Source organism: Microtus oregoni, unplaced genomic scaffold, assembly GCF_018167655.1.
Source record: "Microtus oregoni isolate MIOR12 unplaced genomic scaffold, Mior012 000035F_ref0000213, whole genome shotgun sequence".
Taxonomy (NCBI): Eukaryota; Metazoa; Chordata; class Mammalia; order Rodentia; family Cricetidae; genus Microtus; species Microtus oregoni.
In genome coordinates this window covers 23777545-23805217 of record NW_024543094.1, presented here as the reverse complement: position 1 = coordinate 23805217, position 27673 = coordinate 23777545, and the positions used below count along the sequence as shown (strand labels likewise).

General features: G+C 41.1%; 1 protein-coding gene and 1 pseudogene across 1 annotated transcript in view; one reads left to right on the top strand and one right to left on the bottom strand.

Annotated features, from left to right (window-relative positions):
- Window positions 1–2322: 2322 nt before the first annotated feature.
- Window positions 2323–27673, bottom strand: part of Tmem236 (transmembrane protein 236) — a 46788-nt gene continuing 21437 nt past the window's right edge. The window contains exons 3-4 of the mRNA XM_041630757.1: window positions 26244–26388; window positions 2323–5399 (exon numbers count right to left, since the gene is read on the bottom strand). Coding sequence (XP_041486691.1) covers window positions 4831–5399; window positions 26244–26388 — 714 coding nt within the window. The 3' untranslated portion in view covers window positions 2323–4830. The remainder of the gene's footprint in view (window positions 5400–26243; window positions 26389–27673) is intronic.
- Window positions 6285–7102, top strand: LOC121432647 (annotated as a pseudogene).

Genomic DNA, 27673 nt, shown 5'->3' with positions numbered 1-27673 from the left:
AAAAAGAAGGTATTTCTGAAAACCATCCATTAATATTCACAACTCAATATAAAGAAAATTGTGAGTTTTATAAAAGCACAATTTAGAAAATTAAAATTTATATAAGTATAAATGCCAACTTCATGTACATGCATATCAAACATTATCCCTAAATTAATGTTAATTAATTATTACTTTTTGACGTAGTTTTCCAGATCATGTGGATTGTTTGTTCACACAAACCATAAACGTTTCATCTGGCCTATGATAGATTTTCAGGCTAGTTGAGTGAGTGAGCTAATAAAATTTTCAGAATGATTATCTTCAGACCTGGGGCTGAAGAGATGACTCTGTGGTTAAGAGTGCATACGGCCCTTACAGAGGACCTGTGTTCAGGTCCCAGTGCCATGTCAGGCAGCAGACTACAACCACGTGTAATTCCGCAGCAGGGAATCTAATACCCTCTTCTGGAACCCTCTGGCAACTGCACTCACACGTTTGTGGGGGGACATAAGCACACACACACACTCAGACACACACGTGCACTATTAAAAATAAAATCTAAAAAGAATTCTCTTCAGAGGAATGGGGTTGGAGAAATGGCCCATCAGGTGATAATGCTGGCCACTAAGCTGACGATCTGGGTTCATTTCCCAGGACCCACAACATGGAAGGAGAGAAGGAACTGCTGGAAGTTGTCCTCACATCTTCATACACATGGCATGGCATGCCATTCTGCATCAATATGATAAATACATACACATTACAAAAATGAAAATGTTTAAGACAGACGTAGTAATATACCCATAAGCTATTATAATTAGTCAACCTTTATTGGTCTAGAAAATTCCTAGAATTATTATTCACAAGTGCTCTGGTTTCACTTCCAAAGGAACTGAGCCAGGCTTGGTGTGAAAGGGAGCTGTCTGTTAGGTCAAGACCACCACACGTGGCTGACATGACGCATACACACAGGAGTTCCGGGATGTCAGGTTCATGAACTGAGGCCTTCTGTATGGTCCTGGAGTATTTTCAGAGGGTGGCCAGACTTGTCCCTGTGTGCTCACGTGTCTATGCCTTTGTTTGTCCACCTCCTCCCATCCTGACTTTGCTGCCTCCCTGTTTGGACCACGTGACTACACAGCTGAAAAGAAGGGTGGGAAGCAGACTGCCAGGAAGCTGAAGGACAAGTAAACACACCCTCCTGTAATGAAGCAAACCTCACAACAAAAGAGTCGCTTAGTCATAGGATTTTAATTAAAAGGTAAAAAGAACCGGGCATGGTGGCGTACACCTGCAGCCTTCCTAGTACTGGTGAGACAGAGGCAGAAGGATCAATGCTGGTTTGAGGACAGCCTGTACTATCTAACAAGTCCCAGGAAAGCCATACATAGTTAGATCCTGTCTATAGATAAATAAACAAATAATTAAAATTTAAAGATTAAAAATGGTTTAAAAAACACTTTTGTTCCATGGATTATACTTTTTCTTTTTTTGTTAATTATTGTTTCCTCTAAGGGCATAGGGAACTAGACATAAGTTCTTGGGTTTTGTTTTTGTTTATTTTTGTTTTTTTTTTTTAGATCCAAGTCAACATACTATTAATGCTTATAAGGAAGAAAAAGCTGTTGGGGCATTCACTAACAAGTCTTGTTCCACACAACCCGTGTCTGCACACACAGCAAATGTCTCGAACAGCCTGTGTCCTCCACATAGCAATGTGTGTCCTCCTCACACAGCCCATGTCCCCCTCGCACAAAGTGTCTCTGGACAACCTGTGTCCCGCACAAAGCAAGTGTCTCCGCACAGCCTGTGTCTGCACACAGCAAGTGTCCTCCACACAAGCCATGTCAACGCACAGCAAGTTTCTGCACAGCCATTTTCTGCACAGAGCAAGTGTCTTGCATGCCATGTCTGCACACACAGCAAGTGTCTTGCACAGCCCATGTCTGCACACACAGCACGTGTCTTGCACAGCCCATGTCTGCACAGACAGCAAGTGTCTGCACACAGCCCATGTCCCCCACACAGCATGCTGCTTTTTCCCTCTTTCCATGCTTGCACTGAGTAAAGGCCACTCAGTGAGTAGAGTGCTTACTGGACAGCTCAGGTTGTAATACTAACACACTGTAAATGTAAACATCAACTTACAGAAAGAAAAGGCACCAAAAAATTACGTCTTTATAAAAACAGTTAGATGGTATTAGTTGAGTCGTAGATGCATTTTTATGCGTCTCAACAATTAAGCTTATATGGAGTTGACATTTGATGAAGACATAATTATCATGCAGCCCCAGGTTTTATCTGGAGTAAAATACTATATAGTCTAGTACAGATCTGGCATTCACACTTGACAGCAGAAATTAAGCTTTTTATTCGGACACAAAACCTTAATACCAACAACTATAAAAGCTATGAAAATTACAGTATCATTTAGTAATATAGGTTTTAATTACATAGTGTAGAACTATCAATAATATATTAGCATAATTTCTTATAATATCTCTTAAATACCATTAAACTTTATAAACATCTATACACTCAGTTAGGTTAGAGATTCACGGCTTTTCCTGCCTTACATGATCTGTTGTACATGCCTTCATTATCTGTATCAAGGATTGCAAACACCCCCAGATATCAGGCGTATTCATGTTCAGCTGTCAGATACAAAATGCAGGTTAAGCTCACGGAATACTTCAGAGTATACTGAGTGCCATTCACTGTATTTTTACAAATTAAAGATATATACATTGATATAATGAGTTTCACATTTATGGATATTGTAAATTAGTCACTTGGTTATAGGCCTCTCTTACTTTTAAAAGATATACAGTATGCATTTTATGTTAGAAATATTGGTGGAGATAGAGGTGTGGCTAACCATGTTGCTCTCAGGTTTTCTCTTACACGTGTGACAAGTTAATGAGGAACCAAGAAAAGTAAATAAATAATCAAATGCTTTCAAAAACAAAAAGTGCAGTCTAGGGGTTTGGCTTAGTTACCGATGGCTTATATGGTACTGGGGAGCAGGAGAGGCTGTGTTTAACCCTCAGCAATGCAAAATAAAAAGACCCTGTGTTGGGTGGATGGCACATACTTGCAATTCTAGCATTGGGGAGGTGGAGGCAGGAGGGTGGGGAGAGTTCCTATAAGCTGAGCTACACAGTGAGTTCAGAACAGCCTGGGTTACGTACTGAGACCCTGACTCCAAAATAGAACATGAAAATAAAAGAAAGGAACAAAGTATTATAGTCTGGGTTATTTGAAAACTCATAGAAGTTCTGTTCAAATGGAAGAATGAATTCTCACGCTCACTTCCATCTAAATATTTAACAGATCATTCACAACTGACTACAAGAGTAACTGTTTAAAAAGAACTAGTAGTCAGGGTAACCTTAAGATTTTACATGTTATGTCTCACAAACGCTGGGCATAAACTATTATTCCCAAAGGGTGGGCAGGAATGTGGCTTAGCATCCACTAAGGTGTTATTGTTTACCAAACACTGTGTTGAGAGTGTTCCAAATCCTCCAATCACCCAAAACTGTTACAGCAGTATTTATATTGTGTTCATCTATTCAAGGATAGCACTCAAGGAACCAGCCCCAAATGGCAGAAAGGGCAAGCAAGGCTTAATAATTACACGTAGACTTGTTCTGCAGTGTGATAACCATGAGACTCTGGAGAAAGTGACCATGGACCTCAGTACAGAGGCCAGGAATACTCAGATTATCCATGTATTCATAAGCTTCTTGTTTCCACGGATCAAGGAGGAGCTGGTGACATGAGTCGTTGCCCTGCACACATAACCCTCTTACAACCCTCTCGTAACCGAGACCCTCTGCTGTGGCTACGACATCTGTGCCAGCACAACATATGCAGAGCTCATGACTGTATCATGATCATAAAGCACAAAGATATTCATGACCTAGTGCAAGATAACACACCTTTACCATCGCGCTAAGTTCAAGCTATCATTTTCAATATGGCTTGTACTGGATATTTTTTTATGACGGCATCAAATTCCATAAATATTACCTGTTTACACTTTGTCTTTGGTTTATGGTTTCCATTATAAACTTTATCTAGGAATCACAGTGCACCTTGTCTCCATTACACTCAACACAGAAGCACTGCCCTGCATACCAGCCTGAGAGGCCTTAATGAAGCCCTGCTATGCTGGCATCAGCTGAAGTCCCCTGTTTTCTGTAGGTTTTTTGTTTGTTTGTTTGTTTGTTTGTTTTGCTTTTTTACACAATGAGTTGAATAGAGGTCACTGTAGTAGGGCAAAAAAATAATGTATTTCTAAGACTAAAAATGCAGCTCATTGGTAGAGTGCTAAAATAGTGTGCCCAGGGCCCTGGTTCAGTCCTCACTGCTGAAAACAAAACACACGGGGGGGGGGGGGGGGAGCAGTCAGAGTAATTGAATGTTTTGAAGGAGACCCTAAAGCTACAGTTTTCAGATTTTCAAGCAAACTCTAAAGTCTATTCAATATCTTCAGGTTATGTTTTTAAATAATTTCAGTTAATTAAGCCATATTAAGCCGTAAAATGTTCTTCAATGTACATGTGATAAAAACCTCATTCTTAAGCTAGCTCACGGTTCCCACCACTTAAAAAGGCTTTATTGAGGGGTTATTTCTAGCAAAACGTGGGACAGACATGACTAAAATCAACGACTAAGGTTTCTAGAAGCCCGGAAGAGGCAATTCGGAAGAATATGACTTTGCTTCAATGTAGCACCATTTAGATATATTTAGGGTCTGGAAGTGGTTAATTCTATATGGTGCAAGAGCTTATGCCTGGAAAGACTTTACAATCAAGAGGGCTGACTCTTAACATTGGCTGCTTAAAACGGGGAGGTTTCGAAGGCTGAGAAAGGCCTGAGCTTGGTTAAATGATTGAAGTAGATATAGGTGATAGTCACTAGGATGTTTTTACAAAGGCCCAGTACTGGCGTGATCGTCCCCAGGGTAACGATTAAGCTGAGTCTAAGGAAAATAAAGGGAAAATCCTGCAGCAGGACCCCCAGGAAGCCGAGAAGAGGGTTCTTAGGTGTGAAGACCATTCGAAGGAGAGATATAAAACTGAATATGTAGACCGGGTACACCCAGCCCGAGCTGTACACCTGTGGGAGCCCAGCCACACGCATCATTTCTATAGTGTCCGACCATGTGAGGAAGCTTCTCAGAAACAGCTCGGCCCGGACATCTCTGTGAGACATCGTCCTCCGGAATCCAGAGTCATAGTAGGGCTCTCTGGGCCCCGCCAGTGCACCCGTGTTGTTGTGAGGCAAAGACATCGTGGTAGGCTTGGCTGTCTGGGCAGGTGCAGGATTCTCATTACCACGTCCCACCTGTTCTGCCACGGTTTTTATCTGCTGCAAAGTTGTTACATAGATGTTTGTGTCTTCATAACCTGGAAAACATTGATTAATTTGCATTTTAAGTACCTCTTTACTCTAAAAATATTTGATTTACTTGTTACTAGAAAGAGTTTGATGCCAACCCTATAATCCCAGTATGGGAAGGAGGACATGGAGGTTGGAGGATGGCAAAATGTAGGCTAATCTAGGGTACATAGCAAGACCCTGTCTCAAAAAAAGACAATGTAGCAGATAGATAGGTGATAAATGATTGATAGAAGACAGACAGCTAAGGCAATATTGTTCAGTTAATAAAATCCCTTGTCAGGCAACATTGATGACCTAAGTTCAATGCCCAGAATTGACTACCGAAAGTTCTCTGTCCTCCGAATGCCCATCTTGGCAAAAGCATGCCTGCACAGCAGAGATGATTTGTCCCATTGCTCCAGAGGATCCAAGGAACCTGAGTTTGGTTCCCAGTACCCATGTCTGGTGGTTCACCATATCAGCACCTGCATCTCAAGGGAGCCTCCAGTCCTCCCTCCTCAGTGTGTAACTGCATCTCAAGGGAGCCTCCAGTCCTCCCTCCTCAGTGTGTAACTGCATCTCAAGGGAGCCTCCAGTCCTCCCTCCTCAGTGTGTAACTGCATCTCAAGGGAGCCTCCAGTCCTCCCTCCTCAGTGTGTAACTGCATCCACACATGCATATCCATCTACACACATACGGACACGTAACGAAAACAAATCTTAAATTTTAATCCTTAGAGCGGTGACCCCCTTTGGGGTAAAGAGGAGGAGCAGTCGGCCGCTGCGGCAGCGGCGGTTGGTCGCTGCCGTGAGTATCCGGCTTGGCGGTTCGACGCAGTGGCCGCCGGGGCCAGTCCGAGGGGAGACTGAGGTGGAAATTTGAGACGAGGAGTCATCCCTGTGGTTCCAGCCATGGGTTCCTCCACATCTACTCCTGCTGCTGCTGTGAACACCTCAAACGGTTCAGATATTCAGCCCCCTTCACCGCCTTCAGGATGCCCGATGCATGAAGCCGGGAGGAGGAAAGGTTGTCCCATGACTGCAGTAGCATCTGATCCAACCGTGAGAGCAGAGCACACTCTGTGCCTGCCCACCAAGATCGGGCCTATGAGTACGTGGAGTGCCCTGTTACTGGTGCTGCAGCTAAGAATAAGGAGAACCTAGATCCTTCAAACCTGATGCCACCGCCTAATCAGACGCCATCCCCAGGGCAGCCGTTTACTTTGTCTACCTCAAGAGAGGAGTCATCTATTCCAAGAGCAGACTCCGAGAAAAAGTGGGTTTAACCTTCTGAACAGATGTTTTGGAATGCCATGCTACGGAAAGGGTGGAAGTGGAAGGATGATGATATTAGTCAGAAAGATATGTATATCATTAGAATTCACAATCAGAATAATGAGCAGGCTTGGAAGGAGATTTTGAAGTGGGAAGCTCTTCATGCTCATGAGTGTCCTTGTGGCCCATCATTGGTCCGATTTGGAGGCAAAGCCAGAAAATATTCACCCAGGGCAAGAATTCGTTCCTGGATGGGGTATGAGTTGCCTTTCGACAGGCATGACTGGATCATCCACCGTTGTGGCACAGAAGTTAGGTATGTCATTGATTACTATGATGGTGGTGAGGTTAACAAGGACTACCAGTTCACCATCCTGGATGTGCGTCCTGCCTTTGATTCATTCTTAGCAGTATGGGACAGAATGAAGGTTGCTTGGTGGCGCTGGACTTCGTAACCACTGTTTTGTTTGTTATGAAAAAACTGAAACTTTTTTTTTTTCTGAGAAAGATGTTAAAACTAAATGCATTCATAATGTCACCATGGGTACTTTTAAAGTATGTAATCAAACTTGATCTTTCATGCAAAGATGCTATGCTCCATTAAATTTTGAGCCACATTTTCCATTGTAGTTGATAGGTCATTAAATTTTTTTTCTCATTTGGTGTAAGAGGAAAGTAGTTGCTTAGTTTTCTCATTAACTGTGGTATTTTGTGTTATTCTCTATAGACAGTCTGAAAAAAGAGTTCTTAAAAAAGCATAGAAAGCTGTTTTTGTCCTTATTATTTTCTCAGGAGTATTTGAAAATGTGATGCTTTTACCTGCCAAATATTTTAACTATATTCAATATAAAAGAAGCACTTACTCTTGTTTTAAAAGTAAGCAATATTTCTTAAATCCCTACGGTCTAAGTAACAACCTTGAAAAAATGCAAGTATGCACTGGAAGTGCTCTGTAAGACTAAGACATGCCAGGTTTGTTCTTCAGATTTGACCTTGATAGAAGTTTCAACTAGATGATACATGCAAATTTCAAAATACTTTGCTCCTCATTTCTGTTCTAATATATAACTATTAAGGAAAAAATCATTTCATTGTCCCTGAAGGTTGACAAATTACCTTATGTTATCACATCCCAAATCCATTCTCTAACCAGGAGCTTGTTTACAGTAGCCTAATGTAAACCTGGAAAGCCTGGCTGCAGTCACAGGGCCTGCAATGTCTCTGTGAAAAATAAAGTTATATTGGATAAGTGTAAGAATTCACAAGAAGTGGGTTTTTTTTTTTTTGTGGAATGTTTGCATCAATTCACCATCAGTTTTATCTTTGTTTTAAGCAAGACTGAGTTTGCTGCTGAAAACTTGTTTTAATTTTAATTATAGCAGCATGTTAGAAATAACTTGTTTTTTTAAGTGCTGATACAATGAAAATATAATTTATCCTAAATACTGTAGTATTAAATTAGTGGATGGTGTTTGTATCTTTGAGTTACTAATTTGATGTATATTTCTTTGTTATATGATGCTTAAAATCCAACATTTAAAAATATCTGTATTTTTAAATAAAGCTGACAGTTGAAAGATTCAAAAAATTTTAATCCTTAGAAGTCTAAAGTTTTGACATGGGAAAAACAATAACTGAGTAACATACTAAAAAAAATCAGAGATTCTTGGCACTGTGGCATTTTTTTCTGGATATGGAACCTAAGTTATATTCACATTTTGACAGAAGGGCATAATTGATTAGTTATTGGCTCCTTGAAATAAATGAATAAATGACTATCAGTCAATTTTACAGATCTAGCATCTGAAGCCCATGAGGCTAAATGATGCTCAGATTCAAACTCAGTGGCAGAGGTGGAGCCCTCTGCCTGAATTCCTCAACTCCAAATGACAGACTTTTAACACCGTGGCTGCTATTGTCAATGTAGAAGCAAGACAGTGTGCACTAATTATAAAAGATAAGTAGGAAAACCAAGTGAATTGATGAGCTTACCAGTTCAAGACTGTCACTCTGTAAGATGAAACAGGCTCTCAGAACTGACTGAACCTTAATTCTCTAGCAGGGAAGTTCAGTACTAAGAAGGAATCTGTTTGACCCACAGAGAATCATGAAAATAATTCAGCTGTTCCTCCCCAGGAGTTTAAGAAGCAGCCAACAGGACTGGTAGGCTGAACCATCATGTTTGAATAATAAGACTGTATGCTAATCCATATACCTTCAGATGAATGGGAAGATACCTGATCACTGTCACACTGTGTGTGTGTGTGTGTGTGTGTGTGTGTGTGTGTGTGTGCAGAAGAATGTGTGTGTGCAAAGATGTATGTATGTGGATGGGAGCAGTTAACTCTGAGTGTTGTTCCTCCAGTGATGCCCACCTTGGTTTATGGTACTAGATCTCTCGCTGAGAACAGGGTTGGACTGTCTAGGCAGAAATACCAAGAAAGTCTACCTGTCTCCACCTCCCCAGTGTTAGGCTTACAAGTACTTACAATAGCCAATATTTTTACATTTCTTTGAGAGTTGTTTATTTTATTTTATTTGCATGGGTATGTTGCCTACATGTGTGTTTCTACCACACATGTATCTGGTGCCTACAGAGGCCAGAAGACCTCTTGCAACTGGAGTTACAGGTGGTTGTGAGCCACCATGTAGGTGCTAAGAGTCAAAGCCCTGTTCTCTGGAAGAGCAGCCAGTGCTCTCACCTGCTAAGCCATCTCTCTAGCCCCATGTCCAGACTGTATGTGGGTTCTGGGGACTGAGTCAGGAACTAATGCATGCCTCAGAAGACAGAAGGTAAAGGGAGTGTTAGGGAGGAGGAACTGAAAGTCAAAGAGATGATTGATGTCGAGAAAAACTTGTTGGACTCAACGTGAAAACATTGTGAAAGAAATAAATTTTGATTCATGACTAAGACACTTAGTTACTAAGTTAAGAGTATTAAGTATTCAATAAACCTCTGTGATTTTTCGAACTAAGTATTTTTATAAACTACAAAGATTAAATTTTTTTCTTTTGTTTATATGTGTATATGACTGGGTGTAGTATGTGCATATGTGTATGTGTGCATGTGTGCATGTGTGCGTGTGTGTGTGCATGTGTGCATGTGTGCGTGTGTGCGTGTGCGTGTGTGTGCAAGTGTGCATGTGTGTGCGTGTGTGCATTTGTGTGCATGTGTGCGTGTGTGTGCGTGTGTGTGCATGTGTGCATGTGTGTGCATGTGTGCGTGTGTGTGTGCGTGTGTGTGCATGTGTGTGCATGTGTGCGTGTGTGTGTGTGTGTGTGTGTGTGTGTGTGTGTGTGTGTGTGTATGTGTATGTTTAGAAGCCAGAGGTCAACTTTAGGGGCCTTCCACAATTGTTCACTTTCTTTCTCTCTCTTTTTTAAAAATAAAATGTAATTTTTTCCCTTTGTTAAAAATAGACTTTTTTCTTACGTAATATATCTTTATTGCAGTTTACTCTCCTTCTATCCCTCCCAGTTCCTTCCTACTTCTCCAATCAGATCTACTCCCTTTCTGTCTCTCATTAGAAAAAAAAAACCAGGATTTTCAAAGATAATAACAAAATATAGTATAAAAATAAAAAATATATAAACATTGGAATTGGACAAGACAAACAGAAGGAAAAGAGTTCGAGAGAAGACAAAAGATCTAGAGACATACTCAGGGATCCCACAAAAACACCAAATTGGAAATCATAATATACACAGAGGGCCTGGTGCACACTCATGCAGGCCCTGTGCATGTTGCTTTGGTCTCTGTGAGTTCACATGAGTTCTGTCTTGTTATTCTGGTGTCCTCCATCACCTCTGACTCTTATACTTTTTCAGCCTTGCCTTCTGGGGGGTTCTCTGAACCCTGCAGGTGGAGATTAGATGGAGACTTCCCATTTAGGGCTGAGTGTTTCAAGGTCTCTCACTCTCTGCATAATATCTGGATGGAGATCTTTGTATTCTCTGAGTGTGGCTGAGCAACAGCTTTGGTGACCAAGAACCAGAGAGTAGACAGTCCAGGAACTTAGGGTAAAACCAAATTTTACTGTTCTGGAGAAAAGAAGTAGCAACGAAATAACTCCTAAAGGCATTCAGTTATGCTCATAGATCAGTGTTTTCCACATTTTTAAAAAAATTTTATTTAAAATTTTTTCAATTTATCTTAACTACATTCTTTCATTTCCTCAAACTCCTCCCAGATCTCTTCCCACCTTGCTACCCACCTAACTTGATGTTTGTTCCCTCTCTTTGATTTTTTTGTTCATAAAAGGTAAACAACTAATTCCCATGTCTCACCGTTTTTCCTGTGCATGTTGTGTACTCTGGTTATCCCAATTTTATGATCAGTTTTCATGTTATTGAAGTCCAGCCTTAGTAACTTATATTTCTAAAAATTTTACTTATTATTGCTACCAGTTGTTTTTATTTAGTTAGTTTTTTTTTTTTTAAGAAAATGTCTCTCACTGAACCTGGAGCTCACTGGTTTGCTAAGACTGGTTAGTCATAAGCTTCATATCTGTCTTTCTCCATATCCCTCTCTGTATATACCTCAGCACCCTGGTGCCTGGTTTTCTGCTTTCGTTCTAGGGATCCATAAGAACATGGATCTAGTACTTGTCTGTAACCCCTAGGTACCTCTTTACCCAAATTAGAAGCCACAGTGCCTGAATAGGTAGCATTTCACAAACAATACTAAGAAAATGTGACATTCCATAACTTATTACTGCTTTAAAATCTGTAAAATTCTCTCTTTAAACTCAAATGTTCACTTCTATATTTCACTAACTTTTAAAGAATTCAATAGACTGTTGAAGATATAGCTCAGCTGGTGGAGTACTCGCTATGAAAGCATGCCAACCTGGGTTTGGTCCCAGAAGTCACATTTAAAAAAAAAATCTGGATGTGGATAAATGGAGACAGGCAGCAAGGATTTAATGGGCAGCCAGCCTATCAAAATTATCAAGGACCAAATCTGTGGGGAATCTTATTTCAAAAACACAGGGAGCTCAGGTTGACCTCTGAGCTCTCTATGTATATGCTGCTGAGTAACAGTTTCCTCCATGATTGAAACAGTCCCTCCTATAGGGAAGCTCTTTAAGCAGGGAGGCAAAGAACTCAAAACAGCTTTAGGAAGTCCCTGAAGCTGACCAGATTCACTAAGCCCCTCCCTGCCGGAGGAAACAAAGTTGAGAGTCCCTCTCAGACTAAGGAAGCTGAGCCGCAAAGAAGACTCTGTAGTCAAACCAACCTACCTGGAAGAGATTTAGACCAACTGAGGCACCCAGGAAAGACACTCTTCCAAACTGTTGAGCTGCCTGGAGGCTGTGCAGTATGCTCCAGGTTCCCAACTTTTGTGAGCTCTTACCCATACTGGGTTGGGCTTTGGTGACACAGCTGTCTTTGAGTCATTTCTGCTTCTGTAAGTAACCACTCAACCATATTCCTGTAAGTAACCCCAGTTAAATTCATTGGTTCACCAAGTGGGACTTCAGTGGTATCTGTACTTTGTTCTGTTGTGGGCTCCCTATCTGAGGTGAATAGATGTGGGTGCTACATCTCCCCTTAAAAAAGGTTTTATTTTTCACATAACACATGCATATATGTATATATATATATATTTCATATATATATATATGAAAGAAGTCAAGAGAAATTTTATTTCTTAGAGTATGCAGTGACATAGAGAATTCTTCTTTGCTCACTTAGAAGACAAAGTTGTTTGTATGAACAACTAAATCTTGAAAGTTGTAGACTTTAGAAAATCATGAGGCAAATGGCATGGAAACGGAGCTCACAGTAAAGACGCTGAGTCTCCTGTAGTCAAAGCAACTAGGATAAAATAATACACGGTGGTGAAACTTGAAAGGGAAAGTACAGTCATCCCATGGGATTGGTTCCTAGAATGTTCACGGGATGCCAGATCCAAGGACGTTCTAGCTCGTGATAAAAAATGATGCAACGTTTACAAATAAGTTATTTATATCCTCCTGTAGAGTTTAAATCTTCTCTCTATTCCTAGCAAATATGATACAGCAAGAATGTCCTATGGTTGTTATGATATATAGTTTTTAAGGAATGATAAAAATAATTCAGTGTGTGGTCAATGCACCTGTAGTTTTTCTCAGACATTTGCATTTTGATATGTGCTCCTATGTGTGCACACTAGCAAGTGGGTGTTGTACTCAGTTGTCCTGCTGTGTGTGCACACTAGCAAGTGGGTGTCCTACTCACTTGCTCTCTTCCTTATTTTTTTGTCAGGCAGAATATCTCACTGAAGCTAGAGCTAACAAATTCAGTCAGATCTAATGGCCAGCAAATTTTAAAGATTCTCTTGTCTCCACTGTCTCAGCTCTGGGATTACAAGCCCCTGACTTTTTATACATGGATTCTAGGGGTTTAAACTTGGGTTTTGCCTGCCTGCACAGCAAGTACATTGCGCACGGAGCCATCACCCCAGACCTCTCAAACATTTCTTATGTAAGGTTGGTGAATCTGTAGAAGCAGAAACCATGGCTGGTGGGGAAGACAGGCAACTGTATAGTCTGTGATGAAATGCAATCATGGGGGTCTCCAAACAGTCACAGGAGTCAAGGGAAGAGCTCCTCTGAGCAGTGACAGATGCAGAAGGAACTCGACAGGAAATGGGAATATCCTTCAGTTATCAGAAATGAAAAGTGTTGCTGAGAGACTGGGAAAGCAGAATAGAAATGCCGTGGGGAGCTAACTTTCTTTCTTCTGTGCATCGGGCACAATTCTAAGCTCTCTGTTTTAAAAAAGAAAAAACCCAACCATATGAAGAACATTGTTTTCTCCTTACAATGATGAGTGAAGTGAGAACAGAGAGATTAAGTGCTATTTCCAGTGTCACAAAATTCACAAGCAGAAAGAACAGAACTAGAGTCCCAATCCTGTACAAACTATACAACAATATCTGTGGTAGACATAGATTAAATAAAACATTTGGGGGCCAAGATTGTTTCAGACTTTATTCTGAGTTAGGTAGTAGAAACTTTAAAAAAAGGATCTGAGCAAGAGAAAAGCCCGCATTAAGGAGAAAAGAGGTCAAAGAGGACCAGTGAGGTCAGCAAAGGCACAACTGACAGTAAGAGCTCGATTATCCAGACACAAAGAATTACTCAGAAAAAAAATGGTATTAGTCTTTCAACAGTCTCTAAACTGTTTTCTCTGAGAGTAACACATTCTAAAGAAAACTAATCTATGATTCACACAGAACATTGTGGAAAACTAGAGAAAATTAACTGTTGTTTTAATATTTCTTTAAGACAAAAACAGGCAGTCACAAAGCTTATTTCAGCCTAATACTTTGAGAAGACAGGAGGAAAAGAAGGCAACACATTTGAGTGTGTGCCAAAGGAAATAGCGGGCATTGTGAGTTTAACACTACAGACTCCTTGCGGCAGGAAAGACAAACAATAATGCCAACTAACCAATGATGAGGGGTGCCTCCTACCTCACAAGGCCCCTTCAAAGTAGGACTAGGTCGATGTCTAAGAATATTGGCTAGTGTGTGACCCCTACGACAGCTATAGATGTGTTTAAAAACAAAAGGCAAAAATAGCTTTAATCTAATTGGAGAAGAACAGAAAGTCAAGAAGGTGAAGCAAACAGTGAGTAGAAGCTTGTCACATTGTGGTTGTGGGTAGCTTGGTGCCTATGGGGAAAGTCCAAAAGTTTGAGAAATAGGGTAACACGGCTGTCTTAACAAAATCATGAGATGATTCCCTGTATTTTCCCATCCTCACCACAAAGAAGGATGCACCCCAGATCCCCATAGATAGAATATCTGGAGAAGAGGCAGCTTATACCCTCCAACAAGAGCTCACAGTGTGCACCAACTCCCAATTCTGTGATCAGTAGACAGGGATTCATCTTGGTTTGTGTTCTGGTTTTTGTAGGTATGTTTACAACGCATAAACTGGCAAGTACTATGAATCGGGGGCTAGGAGGTGGCTCTTAGCTAGAGTGTTTGCTATACAGGAGGACCTGAGTTTTGATGCCACGCATCCACATAAAAGATGTGGGGGAGGCAGAGACTGGAAAATCATGAGGGGTCACTGGCCAGTCAGTCTAGCCAATCTGGCAAGCTCTAGATTTAGTAAGAGACCCTGTCTTAAAAAAAAAAAAAAAAAAAAAACTAGGTGGATGACAGAGGTAGACATCCTGGCATTAATTTCTGCTCTCCACATGTACACACACATGTGCCTATGCACCATCACACACATACACACATGCACACATACATATGAACATGTATACACACACAAACACAAAACTAGTAGTCACCTTCCCCACTTAGAGTTCTACCCTGGAGAGCAGCTAGTTAAACAGTGACCAACATAATATTGACTGTTTCCAAAACCATATGAAATTTCCCCCAAAATGATGAAGGGGAGGAGGGGGAAAAGCAAGAGGTGGAAGAGAAGGAGAGGAAGAAGAAGGCATGAGAATGACGGCAATGAAGAAAAAGAGCAACAACTCAGGGCAACCAGCCCACCATGGTTTTGGGAAGGGCTCATGAACACACAGTCCTAGCTGTGAAATAGCTGCGCCAATTCCATGCAACAGACGATGCATTGTTATTCGGAAAATTCAGAAAGCCCAGTGTCCACTTTCAGTTCCCTGTTGAGCACTGCACGAGTCTGCTCATAAAAGCATGTGCCATCTCTGGTTTTTAGGCAGTGGGAGCTGTTAAAGGGACTCGTATCTGAGGGTACAACTGGAAGGTTGGAGGTTTAGATGGGTCTAACACCGATCAAGAACTGCTGAGACCTGGTGCAACCGTGTTTGGAAAAAGGGATTCCATTTTTTAAATGTTGAAAAAGCTTCCAGATCAGAACTTTCTAGCCCCCAGCTTCTCATGCAGGCTGTTCTGGCCTTTTTCCACAGTTAAAATAAGGTTGGAAAATAGGGATGCCTTACTATGTGTATAAACAGAAAAATCACAATAGTATACATTTATAGCATATGTATTCCTAAATATGTTATTTAATATATATATATATATATATATATATATATAATGTAAAAAGTGTGCCAAGTAATTTTAAGTATTTTTAACCTTTGAAGGTAAAACACTTAGTATTTCCTGTACTGTTTCAAATAATTGGGGGATTCAAGTGTCTAGACAGAGACTAGAGTTAGAAATGCTGATTGGAGCCCCAGCTGAGTGACAAATGGTGACACACAGGAAAATAAACTCATTCCCTGTCGTCAGAGTACCATCTCGGCTTTATTTACACATACTCAGGAGAGTCTGTTAGCACCGGGGAACAACGAGCCTCCTGGGAAAGAAACAACTCACAGTAAGGTAGCAAGCCAAAGCGTGGTCCAAAAACAACGCCCCTGACTCAACAGACAAAAGCACTGGAGTTCTGCATAGTCTCTATCACTGAGATCGGCCTCGGGCCCCTTCTTACACAGGCTGTATGACTGAGTCTCTTCTGGAGCCCTTGAGAACATCAGGAAAAGCTGGCACGGTGGTCTGAGCATCTATGTAGCTCTACAATGAGAGATGTGGCAGGGACTTGGACCCAGAAAAGAACGACAGTACGGTGCAGCATTTGTATAGCCCCACAGAACCCAGGAAGACAGAGAGGTTCCACCCACCGGCAGCAGCTGTCATTCACCCGATTGCAGAGGCCTCTCAGATTCGAGCAGCGTTGAGGGTCCTGGAGCTAGGAAATGGAAGTGCTGATGTGTTTACTATTCCGAAAAGACTGTAAGCTCATAGAAAGCAGCTTTTCCTCATTTCCCCCAGACCAACCATGCACACCCAGTGAAATGGGGGGCCGTGGTTGAAGCAGAGCAGAAGAAAAACAAGGTTCCCAGAGATAGGATCCCACCTTCCACATGCACACAACATAAACAGAGAGCAAATGTGCTCATTGTGCAAACAGTCCCCACTTGTCTAAGGTAAGAACACAGAGACATGGAAATTCAATAGCCCAAGCCTGGCATCTTAAACTTGTCTCGGCTAATATAGCTGTGGAAAATGGCGCTTGCTCTCTATCATAAAAGAATACACACTGCATTCTTTATATCCCTTTACTTTTATCTTTCTGAAAATCTTAATATTTATTTCCAAAGTATATTGCAAATATATTGTATTCTTGCTTTCTATGCTATAATTGTTCATGGCTCTTTGCCCACTGTAGGCAAAAGTAAGCATTTTGTAACACACTGTTAAAAGCATCTAAGGCTGAAGCTTTGGGGATGGCTCAGGGAATACAGCATGTGTTTGCTGGCATTGGGAGCTGAATTTGACCAATGCCAACACACAAATCTGGGGAAGGGTTGGTACATGCTAATCTTCATACTGGGAAGGCGGAGGCAGGCAGATCCCTGGGACTTCCAGACAAGCCAGCCTAGCCCAGTTAGTGAGCCCCAAGCCAGTAAGAGGCTAGGTCTCAAAATTCAAGAACAGTTCCTGAGGACCAACAGAGAAGATTGAACTCTGGCCTCCAGACACATGCCTGTATGCGTGCACACATGGCACACACACACACTTACACACACACACACACACACACACACACACACACACACACACACAGAGCCAACCTAATCAAATGGAGCCTAAACTCAAGGCGATTTAGCACTAATGCCCTATGTCTGCTGGCATGAGGCCGATGCTTAGAGCTCTAATACTGGCAGCCAGTGCGTCATTAGGAGACAAAATCAGAAATGTCACTCTACTCTCCCCCATAATCCTGGAAATGGTCACTTATTTCTCCAGAAAAGGAAAAAAAATATCCTAGAACTACAGTGTTCTGAAACTTCCTTCTCTGTAGCAAAGGGACAGCAAGGAAGGAAACACTCATTCTTGGCACAGCCCTGAACACAGTGTTCCTCAGACTCAGTCCCAAGCAATTGCAAAACCACACATCATAGAAACCCAGCTCACACTGTATGTGTGCATATTGTTTAATAAGCTATTCCTTAAGAAGAAGCAAAGAGGAACTCAAAATGGCATTTTTATTCAGAAAAAAAAATATCCTGTGCCCCTTCCTGTTTGTGGGGGTTTAATACGTATACACAATCTATTGTGATTATATTCACTCCATTGCCCTCTGGTATCCCTACTCCTTCACTTTGACACCCTTCTTCTTTCCTGAATCCCCACTGGCTGGACCAGAACAGAAAATGACACCTCTTTTCACTTTGCTTCTTTTAACCTTTTTAAATAAAACCACATGTTTTATATTCAATTTAGTTAAAGTGGGATGAGCTGCATTCTAAAGAAATTTGGGAGGTAATTAAGTCCTTTGAATTTGGATCTAGTCCCTCAGAGTTGAAGTGGTATTTGCCATAATCCCCACTACTTCCTGGCTCCAGGCAGTCTCATCAGAGTAGAAACTCAGTGGTCTGGGGCACTTTAAAAAGCTTGCAGGTGGCAGAGTGTGTCTGCCTGTGTTTGGATTAGTGAGTACATATGTACTCTCAATTTTTAAATTTATTTTTTCATACACACTACATTTTGATTATATATTCTCCTCCCCCAGCTCCTCCCAGTTCCTCTCCACTCAGCTTCATGTTCTTTCTTCCTCTCAACCCCCCAAAAAACAAAAATCAAAAGTAAATAAACAACCAAAAAAAACCCAATAGGACAAAGTAATATAAAACAAAAAGTGCACAAAAAAACATGTGTTGGCCAACTACTCCTTGGCACAGAACCTGCCCTCAAGAGTAGCTGAGATACCCAATGGCACTCTATTAGAGAAAACACTTGGCTTTGGCAGAGGGTATCAATCACAGAGAGCTTCCTGTGTGGGAGTGGGACTTTGTGTCCACTTCCCCTTCTCAGTTCTGGGATTTTGTCTGGTTTGAACCTGTGTAGGTCTTGGGCGAGCTCTCACAATTCCTGTGGGTTCCCTTGTGCATCAGCCCTCTTGTGTCTGGACAACACTGCCACTATCTCTAGCACTTAAGATCTTTCTGCCTCCTCTTTGGCATAGATCCCTGAGCCCTGAAGGAAGAGGTCTAGCAAACACAACTTAGGGTGCTTTTTTATTTTGATGTCTTACTATATAGTCCACGCTTGCTGTCTTCCTGCCTCACTATCCAAGTGGAGAGAGTATAGCATGCAAGATGCATACTAAGTTTGAAGAGACTCTCTTGGGGGTTTGACTTTTAAGGCCCCTCATATGTGTTAACAGGTGGCTTTGGGTTCAGCACAAATAACTTAAACGTCCCACTGCATTACCATTGTCATTCAGTTAAGACTTTATGTTTGGGGGCTGGGGGTTTAGTTTGGTGGTAGAACATGTGGTTAGTGTATACAAGGACATAGGTTCACTCTATAGCACAGAAACAGGAAGAGAGTTTAAGGAGGAGGAGAGTGAGGAGGAGAGAGAGATGGGAATTACATTTTGATAAACCCTATCAGGAAGACAGCCAGAGGGAGGGTTCCTTTCTTGCTTCCCTCCCTTCCCTACAAGCTGCTGAAGCTGGATCAGTTCGCCCATTTTACCTTTTCTACAGCTGATGTGCAGATTTCTCAGCGTGGCTGAACAAAGTCATCTACTGCCAATTGGAAGTGGAAGAAATTTTTTCCACATTGTTCCCAACAAGTTGCTCATGATCCTGTTAACCTCTCCCTTACCTGTATCACCCCTGTTCTCCCTAACATGAGCCCAGGGATTCCCTAAATGCACACTCCCCCTCCAGCCATCGCTATTGCTCTCCACACTAAGTGGGCATCCTATTGCATGAGGAAGCTGTGACAACATCGCTGTCAGTTACCCCTGGTTTATTTCTCCCTTTCCTTATTTTCACAGTTGAAAGCCACCTAGGAAGCTTTAAAAGTCATTAGTCCTGTGTACGAACATTAAATAAAACAACTACTATAGCCACAGCCTTGCTGCTCAAAATACGTATTAGCTGTCGCTGGATACAGCCTAGGTTTCAAAAAACACAAGACCCCTTAATTGATTCTAATAGATACCTGAGGATGAATACAGCTGCTCTTAATTTAAGACACACAGTCTCATCTGGTGAGGTTTTCAGTTTAACAATCCACACGTGTTCAGTCCAGCCCCAGAAGCTCTAGATCAGCCACTGGAATACTTAGCTCTAATATCTTTAATGTTATTAAGGAACTTATTTTAATTTCATGTGGTGTGTGTGTGTGTGTGTGTGTGTGTGTGTAGTATACACATGCATGCAGAGCACAGAGGAGGATACTGAGTATTTATCACACTCAGCCTAAGTCCCCTAAATCAGAGCTTCGCACTGAATCTGAAGTTGGCTGGCTGACTGGCAGCCATTAACCTCCAAGTTCCTCCTGTCTCATAGGCACTGTACTGTCGTACTGTAGTTACGGACACATGAAGAGCCTCCCTGACACATGAACACATGAATAGCCATGACCAGCTTTTTATGTGGGTGCTGAAGATTTGAACTCATATGCCCTTGCTTAGGAAGCAAGTGTTCTTACCTACTGGGCTATCTCCCCAACTGCTGTAGGTGATTTTATATGCTACATCCATCAGAGAAGTAGAAATAGAAGAGGCATAAGTTGAAAACCTCTACTGAGTCAAGTAAATTAATGTATTATTTTACTTAATTTATTAACTATTTGTGAATTAGCAAATTTATCTCCTATACAGAATTCAATAGGCAGGGTATCTCTATGTAGCAAAGACTGACATGCAACCTAGAAATTCTCTTGCCTGAGACAGTAGAGTATTAGGATTGCAAGGGTGGCCGTCAGGCCCAGGTCAACTTTTCCTTATTAGACTTCATCAGACTAAGTTTTCATGTAGAGAAAAAGAAGACTTTTAACCATAATGACAAAGACCAAACCAATAAGGAGAAATTGGCAGCCTGAACCAAGAAAAAAAAATAAAAATTCTTTCTATCAGAACCACCATGACAAAATTGAAAGGCACTGATGCTGTAGCTGTGGAAGGCAGAGCTTAGCTTCCCTAACATTCATGCCATAACCACCCACTGTGGAAAAAATCATATTTCATTACTAAGAACTAAAAGTTACCAATGAAACAAAACGATGCTGACTAGCACTATAATTTTAACTAATGTAAACTCTGAAAGTCATATGATACATTTTGCCTCTGAAATTGGCAAAAACAGGATAAAAGACAAAGTCGAGAAGGCAAGTGCATGTGCTGGCCCTACTACTTAGGAAGTGAATTAGGGCATTTGGAGAGAGCCATTTGGCTACATATATTAAAAGTCTTACAATCTTATGTGTACCTTGTGTCAGAAATCCTACACAGGAACATGTAACCTAAAGAAATATTCACCTTAACTACTGAGGTCCCTGCAGTGCTTAGCCCGAGGCTGTCAGTCAAAAAGAAGGCACAAAGGAGCTGGACTAGGGCCCTTGTAAGCAGATTTATCGGAAAACCTTACCCTGCCAACATCATACCTGGCACCACCTTCGCTCTGCAGAGCACTGAGGTTTTCCACTCAAATAGCCTGTTGACCTCATCTCCAGCAAGCCTTTGGGTACACAGAAAGCTCGAATGCAGTCCAAACACTATTGCCACACACCATTCTGGCTTCCCGTCCCCTTCTATATTTCCCTGTGTGAGCCGCCAGCCTGTAGTAGTCCCTGTCTTCTGGCAACGTGGTTGCCAAGGAGTCTGGGCATGAACAGATGCTCCGGGTCTTCTGAGGACACTCTGCAGTCATCATCCTGATATCTTTAGGCTACAGTCCAGAGGTGCTTAACTCTTTCCATTCCCAGCTTCTGTTTGCCCATTCACCTCCCTGAGAGCCTTCTAATTCCCACACAGTGCAGGGTCACTTTAAATCAGGTCACTTGCATTGCACTATACATGTGTTCTGCCCTTAATGTGTCTTCTCCTTCCCGGGTCAAACAAACATTGCTTGACTTGCTCTAACCACACCCCTGTCCTTCTGTAACAACAGTGCCTGTAATAGAAAGATTTTTTAAAAGAATAAATCACAAATCTAGGTGCCCAACAAGATTTGCATCGTAAATCATTAATATAATGGAGTATTTGTGACCAATAAAAATGTGATACCATTGATAAAAATAACAAGAATAACAAGTCCACTATACACTGTAGGAGAAAAATCACAAAATAAGATGCTTTGACTGAATATGTAACAAGAGCCCATCAATCATAAATCTCTAATTTGTATCATATAGTTATAGTTGGTTAATTTGTTTTCCTTTTTAGGACCTTTATATTATAACCTCTTTAGATGAATATATATTGTTTTTGAAAAATAAAGTCTCAATGAAAGATTCAAAATATTGTAATGAAAAAGTTGCGTGGTTTCCAAGAGCACTGTGCCTCAACCGTGGGATAGGCTTGCTGGGCCTACAGGCTGTGTAGGCATAGGTTCTGAGCATCAGGAGCCACAGCGAGGCTTTATGTGGGGCTCCTTTTGCCTTTGATGGTACAGAACCATGCTTTCCTGGGAGCCGGGTCTACAGAGCGACCAGGCTGCTTCAGTCACGGCACTGCCCTACAGGAGGCTCAGTCTACAGCTCAGAACAAGCTCCTGGATTAGTGGTCTTCAACCTTTGGCAGAAAAACCTCCTGTTATCTCCAGACAGAACTTTATGTAAAACATCTTCTAAACAAAAGCCCTGTTGTCTGGCTGAAGCAGGGACTACAACTGAGACCTTTGATCTTATTAAACCTCCTTCACTTCCTTCTCCAAGTCCTCTTCCCCAGAGTTTACATGGCACCTCTTGAAGCTGTTTTGCAGGTTTGCAAAGTGACAAATTGACAGACTAGTCATAGATGGTTTTAAGAAGGCAGCTTCTGTTCCAGTAAAATGTTTGTTGACTGATGGTATGACATCAAACTGAGTTACTTTTACTTCTGGAGCACGCCCATGGGTTACATGCACTCTTGACTTCCTTGAGGTCTGAGCTTGGTCAATGGTGAAAGATTCCTCTCTGCTCACCTACAAACCTGTAAAACTCAGACCCCTCCCTTGGTCTCTATTGGCCTCTAGCCCCTTATATGACCTGAGTGTTCCTTCACCTGTAGTCCAACATAGTATTTACACACATACCCTCTAGCACTTTAACAATATATTCTTATCATTTTGCAACATGGGTTCCAAACTAGACTACAAACTCTAATTAGCTGAGCTAGGCTGATAGGACTAAAAACTCCCACTTAGCCATTGATATTATTGTGTTTATGTCTGCATCTTCCTGTTTCTATGGGGTTGAGAGATCTTGATAGAGACAGGGGAGGAATCAAATGATAGATATCATTAGGATTCAGGCGATGGAATATCTATTATAAATCCTGAAGTAAGGAGACTTCTGACTCCTCTAGAAAAGTTACTTCAAATGAAATCTGACTCTACTAGATCCAGTTTCAGGTCTTTTGGTAGGAGAGAATAGTATGTTGTCCAGTCGAAAGTAATGGGTATTGTTTGAAATCCCTGAAGCCCAGGCAACATGATAGCACCTGTACATTCTACAGCCAAAGGGTTATGTTTCTAAATGACTTCCCATCTTCTGTTTGCAGCTTCACCAGAAAAGTAAACTTTGGTGGAAGAAGTCAGTATTCCAGCTGGCAGGAAAAGAGACAATCCACCCAAATACAGAAAGCATATCAAGGCTCGTTGCAGACACTAAGCACGGGGCTAACCGTGTTTGGATCTGAGCATGGTAAGCAACCACACGCCAAGACAACTATGCTAAAAGCGGGACTTCTGGAACAGTCACTAGTCTGAACAGACAGGAACACAGGAGACTCAGAAGGAGCTGGGGTCTGAAATGAGAACAAGATGGCCACTGAAAACAAAGTAGAAGTGGTTGATACTCAGCTATCTGGACCCACAAATAAGAGCACAAAATAATCAGCATGAGCCTTCTCTTAAAGTAAAAGCAAGAACAAGATGGCAGAGGATGAGGAAGTAGAAGTGCCGTCATTAATAGGAGAGCCAGCTAGAAATGAGAGCTTTGGGCTATTTTTTTGCATTCTTGTCATTTGTTGTCATATCTGGACATACAGAGATCCATGTGCCTGCAGACTACTCCCATGGGGGTTCGTTTTAGGTGAAACACTGCACTTAGAAACCATGCTGTCATATCATTGGACACCTTGGCATTCTTGCTGGTGCACACCTGTAATTAAAGCCTCGGGTGATGGAGGCAAGAAGATGAGGAGCTAAAGGTCAGCCTGGACTACACAGCTAGCCTGTGATTGCAAAAATGATTTTTAAAACCAATGTGTTTAAACAGTAAGTTTCAGAGGATAAAGGAAAGTATACTATTGACTCAAAAATTATGGGATTTATTGTACTAATATGCATACTAAAATCTGAGTTCAAAATCTACATAAATTGATGGAGGAAGGTCATTGGTTAAGTAATAAAGAAACTGCCTTGGCCCATTTTATTGGTTAGAATATAGGTGAGTGGAGTAAACAGGACAGAATGCTGGGAGGAAGAAGAAGTGAGCTCAGACAGGCCATGCTCCCCTCTCCCGGGCAGATGCACGCGATGAAGCAAGCAGCCAGGTCAGACATGCTGAATCTTTCCCGGTAAGACCGGTGCTACACAGTTTATTAGAGATGGGTTGATCGGGATATCAGAATTAGCCGAGAAGAGGCTAGATATAATGGGCCAAGCAGTGTTTAAATGAATACAATTTGTGTGTTGTTATTTCTGGTGTAAAGCTAGCCGTGCGGGAGCCGGGCTGTGGGAAGAGGTCCGCCGCTCCTAACACAACAATAAATATTAAATATACTTGACATTAATGTTTTTAAAAGCATTTTGAACAAGTTCTAGCTTTTAAAGGGTGATTTTATTATTGAATTGCAGAGCTAATACAATATATTTTAGTCAACCCTCTTAAGTTTGGGCAGAAAGGGGCTGGGGGAGGGTCTCAACTAAGAAGTGCGGGACTTTGTTCTGCTCTAGTCCCCTTCCCAAGACTGATTTCAAAGTCTTTATTTAGTTTTTATCACTGTTGGATACAGAATATGGATTCCAATAATCACTATAGATAATAAAGTGCCATTAACTTGTACTAAAAAAATATGTAGGTGCATTTAAAAAAAAGAATCTTCATTTGGACAGAAAGTTCACACCAATATGCAAAATAAAGAGTCCTCAAGAATAGAAAAATCTAAAAACAGATCTGCAGCTTTAAGGAACTAGAGATATCCCAAATACTTAACTAAGACACTTGAGTTTAGAGGGAAGCTGGAGCTTGGGAGAACTTTTCCTCAGCAGGAGGCCCCTGGATTGCTATTGAATTGTCACCAGCACAATTTTGAACATAATGGCACACAATCTCCTACCCAAGGACAGAGTGGAAGATGAAAGACTCTGCTTTCCTGGTAGCATACAGGACAATCTACCTTTCAATGTCCAGAGCAAGAGTGACTGCACAATGGTTCTGTGTGGTCTGTAAATGGCTGGCTGTCTCTGCTGTTATCCTTGTCACTGTGAAGCCTTACTCCATCTGTGTTGCAGGATGGTCTCCCAGTGTCCGCTCATTTCCAGCATACTCTCGCAACAAAAGTTGATTCTTATAATACAGAATGTCAGTCACTGCAGGTGGAGTGTCTCTGTGTCCCAGCAGCCCTTTCATAATAATCACACTGAGCCTTAATTTTAATTATAAATGCTCAGTCAGTAGCTCAGGCTTGTTACTATTGGCTCTTACAACTTAACCCAGTTCTATTAGTTTCCGTGCTGCCCCATACCTTGTGGCTTTTACCTCTATCCCACTTTGTGTGTCTGGCTTGTTCTCTAACTGGTGACTCCTCCGACTCTGCCCTTCCTCATCCCATCATTCTCAGTAGGGCTTTCCCACTTAATTGTATCCTGCTCAGCTATTGGACAGTCAGCTTGCTTATTAAACCAATCACAGTGACATATATCCACACAGTGTACAGAAGGATTATTCCACAGCAAGTCATACTTTGGCACATGAAATAAATGGAACTGAAAAGAATTTATGTCTGAACAAAGAGTAATCAACTAATGAGATACATTTTTAAAGGCCAATCTATATTTAATTTCAACTTTTCACTTAGTAGGAATGTGGTTTGTCTCTGTTTTACTAATGTGAATATTTGCCTTTTTAAAAATCCATAATAGGTAATTCTCTAAGACATAAGTAGGATTTATGCTATTATACTCATTCTTGTAACAAACATATTCAAACAAAGAGACTTTTTTTGTTACTTCCATTGTTTGTTTTTTGAGAAAGGATCTGTCTATGTAACTAGGCTGGTTTTCAACTCTTTGTCCTCCTACCTCAGCTGAGAACATAGGTGTGTGCCATCAAACCAGGTTCAATTTTATTTTATTCTTTAAAATTTAAGGACTTAAGAACATTTCTAAAATAATATGTCGATGTTTTCTTCCTAGAGCAAGTATTAAGCTTTAATGGTATTAAATATTTGATTATTTTACAGATCTATAGACACTACCAATATACAACTAAGTAATAATGACTGATATCAAAGTATGTTTCAAAATATTTATGTCTAGGTATCTTCATTTTCAATCTTCTCTCAGTGGTGTTACTCCTAAGAAACACTGTCATTATTGTTCATTAAGCAACAGGATAGCAGAAAGATAAAAGATAAGTAAAGGGCTACTTACTCATATGACGCCCTCTTAGAGGATATATCCTGAGTCTCTCAATAATATCAACCACGATCAGGGACAATAGAATCAGAGACACTGGCAGGTCAAGTAAGGAATCAGTCGATAAATCTGGAGCTGTTCCGTTGGCATCCTTTTGAACCTATTTTCAGAGAGTCATTTAAGCACATTTAATTAGTTTGCTTTATTTGTTCTAAATTCTGTCACTAGGCTGCAGACAGTGCTAAATTTATCAGAAATATATTTACTGAAAAATTAAAAGCTCTGTTTTTAGCTTCTCAGGTTTTAAACACAAGGCTTTGAACCATTTCTAAATATGCAAAGGGGTTTCACACAAGTGGAATCATTTTTTATTAAAAGTAGAGCCTCCCAGATGAATGAAAAATATAATAATAAAAGACTGTGTATATAACTCAGTTGGTAAAGCACTTACATGGCATACATGAGGCCCTGAATTGGATCCTCATTCTGTGTGTGTGTGTGTGTGTGTGTGTGTGTGTGTGTATCTTGGTGTGTCTGTGTCTATATCTAGGTGTCTGTGTTTCTGCGCGTGGATGTGGCAGCTTGAAAGAAAACAGCCCCCAAGGGAGTGATACTAACAGGAGGTGTGGCTTTGTTAGAGTGGGTGTGGCCTTGTTAGAGGAAGCGTGTCACTGTGGAGGTGGGCTTTGGGGTCTCTTTGGCTTAAGCTTCGCTCAGTGTGACACTTAAACCATTTCCTGTTGCTTGCAAGATGTAGGATTCTCTACTTCTCCAGCACCATGTCTGCCTGCATGCGGCCGTGCTCCCCACCATGATGATAGTGGACTGAACCTCTGAAACTGTAAACTAGCCTCCCCAATTAAATGTTTTTCTTATAAGGGTTGCCATGGTCATAGTCTTCACAGCAGTAGAAATCCTAATACACTGTATGTCTGTGTGAATGTGTGTGTGTGCATGTGTCTGTGTGTGTATATCTGTATCTCTCTGTGTGGATGTGTATGCATGTATATGTATGTAAGTGCGTGTGTGTGTCTATGGGTGGGTGTGTTTTCTCTGTAAAGATGAAATAGACCACTCCTTCCTACTCTACTTCTAAAGAGAGTCCTGAAATTACCAGGTAAGCTCAGCTAAGCTTTCTTCTGCATCTGCTTATGGTATCTATAAACAATACAGCAAAACAAGCCTGGGTGCATCATATTCTTGGTGAAACATTGGAAGTTTTCTCTCAGAAACAAAACAAAGATACCTTTGTGACCAATGTTAGTCAACTTGTCTTGGATATCTCAGAGAGTCTAATAAATCCAGGAAAAAATAATAAACTTTACTAAAAACAAAGAAAAATTAAACATCACTTTTCATAAACTGTATAAACATATATGAAGAAAATGCTCCCAAATGAATCTATTCTTTTTAACTCCTAATGACAAAAAAAAACAAAAATAAGA